Genomic DNA, 3,766 nt, shown 5'->3' with positions numbered 1-3,766 from the left:
TTTGCTTACAATATAATGTCTACAATTAGCTTCAAATATCTTTTTTAACGCTAGCTAACAGTTTGCACTGTTTCTTAAAGCAATCTTGGAACTAAAATTCATATCATTTTTTAATAAACAAAGTCTATTTTTGCCAGAGAAACAGGCAAAAAAAGCAAAGGCCTAAATTTTTTTCTTCCGTTTGCATTGATTCGGAAACTGCGAACGCGGTCCCCTGGGGTGTAAGACACACACACAGACAAACACATTGAAATTAGAACCTCTCCGTGACATACGTCACTCGGAGAGGTAATTAAGTCCAAAGGCAGGATGTGAGAAATGCTTAGAGACGTTATTTACCTATCTCCATCAGTACCCTTGTACTGAATTTAGTATAAACAGAAGTCCATTAAATTAGCTAATTTAATGTACTTCTGGTATAAATACCAGAACACCCGGCCACCCGCATAGGTTTTAGAGCTTACTTTGGTACGATAATTTTGGTCGAAAATCGATAATTTTTGTGCCTTGGTACGATAATTTGGGAATTGTCATCTGGCAACGCTGCAAAGTAGTCAAAGTAATATTGAAGTTTCGCTTTCCGCTTGTACAGTTTGGCATTTACCTTATTCTTTTTAATTCATATGCATTGAAAAGTAAGCGAGATACCACCAGGGTTCATACAAACATGGAAAACAGGGAAAACCTGGAAATATCAGAGAAATTTGCTTTGGAAACTTCGTATGAACCTTGTACCACAAATTTTCTGTCGCCTATTGACAATTAGAAGCTCTTCTCTTTAACGGAAAAACTACTGTTTTAATTTAGTCTTAAACGAAAGGACCATGACTAGAATGCTTTCGTTTTTATTCGAAAGAACGCGTAAAATAATTAAAAACAAAAATGGAACTTTCTGATCTAAAATTTTGAAGAAGATGCGAACAATTAAGGTTTCTGATAAGAACCTCTTAGGCTTCTCCTACAAGTACATCATGCCATGCTGTATCGTTGTATGTGAATAAGCGTACTATAATTGGTAACTCTGTACTTAATACGTACCAAGAAAGTACTGAAGAAAAACTCCATTGCTCAAAACGTTATTTCCTCTATGAATTATTCATTATTATCGGAAGGGGACCCTTTTTGTTTGTCCACAAACTTTGTCCGGGACTGTACGTCTTTTAAGGGTTAGTCATATGTTACGGGTAATCATTTTGGCGATGTTCAAGGCTTCGCATCAAGAGACTACTCACTCACGTTTTCCGATTGTGACGCAATAACATAATTATAACTAAGTAATTGGATAAGTCTGAACCAGTACGATTCAGTAGTAGCTAGGATAAGTCCGAACCGAAAGTAAAGTTCCGAAACCTTGTTAAGACCTATGAATTAAAGCCAATAACTTTTAACCAAAGAACAAGAAATTATCAAGACTTTAGAATTCAGTGCAAAGTTTTAGGTACCAGAGAAATTGATTAAAAAATCAGGCGACAATATCCGTGAATTTTATTGAAGGAATTTAAATTTGAGTACAAGTATATTTTTTTTCTTATGGATGGTGCTGCCAATATGGTTTCAGAAAGTATCCATGGTTTTGGGGCGCCGCACAGCAATTAAACCTTGACCACGTTTTTACCGAAAAAAAGAAAACAAGAGATAAGCCCGATTATGTAAACGACCTTTCAAATATAACTGAAATGTTTCATCAGTGTAAAGCGCTAGTAACCTACTTCAAAAAGTCTGAATTGCAAAGAGAGTTGGTGAAAACTCTGAAACAAGAAGTGTGTTCTCGATGGAATTCGCGATTGGAAATGATTGAGTCGGTGTACGAGGTGAAAGATCAATTTAGAAAATTATTGTCCGAACGAGGAGAGCGTTAAGCGCTAGTAACCTACTGAAGAAAAAGGCAGCCCGTGCGAGTCCGATTTTGCGACTATTTAGGCGCTCGTTGTTGATTCCTCTGTAGGGTTCTTTTGGGAGAGCGAGTTTGAACTTAAGACCCGGACTGAAACAAGTCTTAAGGCTAGTAAACTTTCTTAACTAATTGTAATAACCTTTCTGAGACCTCTTTAATAAAACGTAACACTTTCTTTAATATTTCCGACCCTTTGGTAATAACCTTTCTGAGACCTCTTTAATAAAACGTAACACTTTCTTTAATATTTCCGACCCTTTGGTAATAACCTTTCTGAGACCTCTTTAATAAAACGTAACACTTTCTTTAATATTTCCGACCCTTTGGTTTGGGAACGTTGCGGAGTATTTAGGCGAGGATCTCGGTAGCTCGTTGTTAAGGCTCTGAGGATACAAAGGGAGAGTCTCCCAATTTATAGGTGCATCCCCAGGTCAATGTCGCCAGAGAGCCGGCATAGTTTTTGCCTTGGCTCTTCTGCAGGGTTATAGTGACGTTGTCGTTGACCTGGGGTGACCGCTACCCAAATACTTTCCCAATGACTGACGTAGGTAGCTTTTATGGAAAGTTTCTCAACGTGCAATGATCGTAGGTTCAACGACGCTGAGAAACTTTCCCTTGTAGGCTTAAAGCTATACATGTTTGAAATATTTGTAAAGATTTAGATACAAGATTTAGATAGAAGAGATAGATAAAACCCTCCTTGAATAGGGTTGTGCAAACCAATTTTATGCGCTTTATAGAAGTAGGTTAACAGAAGTAAATTTTTCTTATTCGCGTAAATATATACACTTTTTCACAACTCCATTTAAATTAGATATACAACTTAACATAAAATAGATAGATCTAGAGTCTAGACCATTTGAAAGTATTAATCATTTTGTGGGAAAATCTCTCGAAACTTTATCGTGGTTGATAATTGATGATGTTTTAGGGTCCAGTGTCCAACATGCGCTTTAGAATGGTGTTTTTCATGTCACGCACCATGGCACGAGAATACCACTTGCCGTCAATTCATTAAAGGCGATAAATTATTGAAAACATGGGCCAAGCAACTAAGCTACGGTCAAGTTAATGCTCAAAAATGTCCGAAATGCAAGGTATAATAAAATACAATTACTTTTAAACGTTAATTTAACTTTTTTAAATAAATTTCAGATTTACATTCAACGTACCACGGGATGCGACCACATGCACTGCACCGGGTGTAAAACCGATTTTTGTTACCGCTGTGGTGACCATTTTCGACGCTTGAAGTTCCTCGGCGATCTCTACAGTAAACTAAGCGTATTTGGTTGTAAATACCGCTACAAAGCTGATAACCCTGTTCAAAGAAAGCTAGTTCGTGGAGCCATTTTAGGTATTTATTATTGATCCCAAAACTTTGATATGTCGTGCGCATCTTGTTTAAACTTCACGCGCCACTTGTATCCTTAAAGCGTTATAACGTTTTGGGCTTCTTTAAATGATAGATTTAGTGGGTTGGCTATTATATTTTGGTTTATTTATCGTGTATTTACAGGTGGAAAGGTTGCAGCGGTGCCTGCCTTAGCAGTGTTGGCGGTCAGCGCAGGCGTAATGGCAGTCGGTTTGGGAGTTTTTGCTTTACCTCTTTACGGGGAAATATGATTATTAAGGTGCTATAAGGCTAAACATAAACCCACCCTCAGAGACTTTATTGCAATACACTTCTGTTAATTGCCCTTAAAGTCTGATAACTCGTTAATTAATTAACTTTAAAATCAAACTTCAAGGAAATAACCTTTCTCCTATCAAGATATAACTTCCATTAACTATAACCGACCGTGAGTGCACACTAACTAACTAATTATCTTCCATAAATTGTCTGTCAATTTTCAAAGACATAGTTAACAT

General features: G+C 37.0%; 1 protein-coding gene across 1 annotated transcript; it reads left to right on the top strand.

Moving 5' to 3' along the window:
* Positions 1 to 1,676: 1,676 nt before the first annotated feature.
* Positions 1,677 to 3,520, top strand: LOC149649025 (E3 ubiquitin-protein ligase RNF217-like). Its single transcript, XM_089849376.1, has 5 exons — positions 1,677 to 1,854; positions 2,313 to 2,403; positions 2,826 to 2,991; positions 3,050 to 3,251; positions 3,414 to 3,520. Exons 1-5 carry the CDS (start codon positions 1,677 to 1,679, stop codon positions 3,518 to 3,520), a joined length of 744 nt encoding a protein of 247 aa, XP_089705502.1.
* Positions 3,521 to 3,766: the final 246 nt, after the last annotated feature.

This window comes from Phalangium opilio, unplaced genomic scaffold (assembly GCF_054372755.1).
Source record: "Phalangium opilio isolate 3A_F unplaced genomic scaffold, DU_Popi_V2 ptg000088l_1, whole genome shotgun sequence".
NCBI classification, from domain to species: domain Eukaryota; kingdom Metazoa; phylum Arthropoda; class Arachnida; order Opiliones; family Phalangiidae; genus Phalangium; species Phalangium opilio.
Note: the sequence above shows the minus strand (reverse complement) of the source record. Positions and strands in the feature narration are given on the sequence as shown.

Bases quoted from the DNA above. Each gene is read 5' to 3' on its own strand.
- LOC149649025 (XM_089849376.1), top strand. From the start codon at position 1,677: ATGTTTCATCAGTGTAAAGCGCTAGTAACCTACTTCAAAAAGTCTGAA. The intron at 2,404-2,825 runs GTGACCGCTACC...ATGATGTTTTAG, and splicing joins GACGTTGTCGTTGACCTGGG to GGTCCAGTGTCCAACATGCG. The intron at 3,252-3,413 runs GTATTTATTATT...GTGTATTTACAG, and splicing joins AGTTCGTGGAGCCATTTTAG to GTGGAAAGGTTGCAGCGGTG.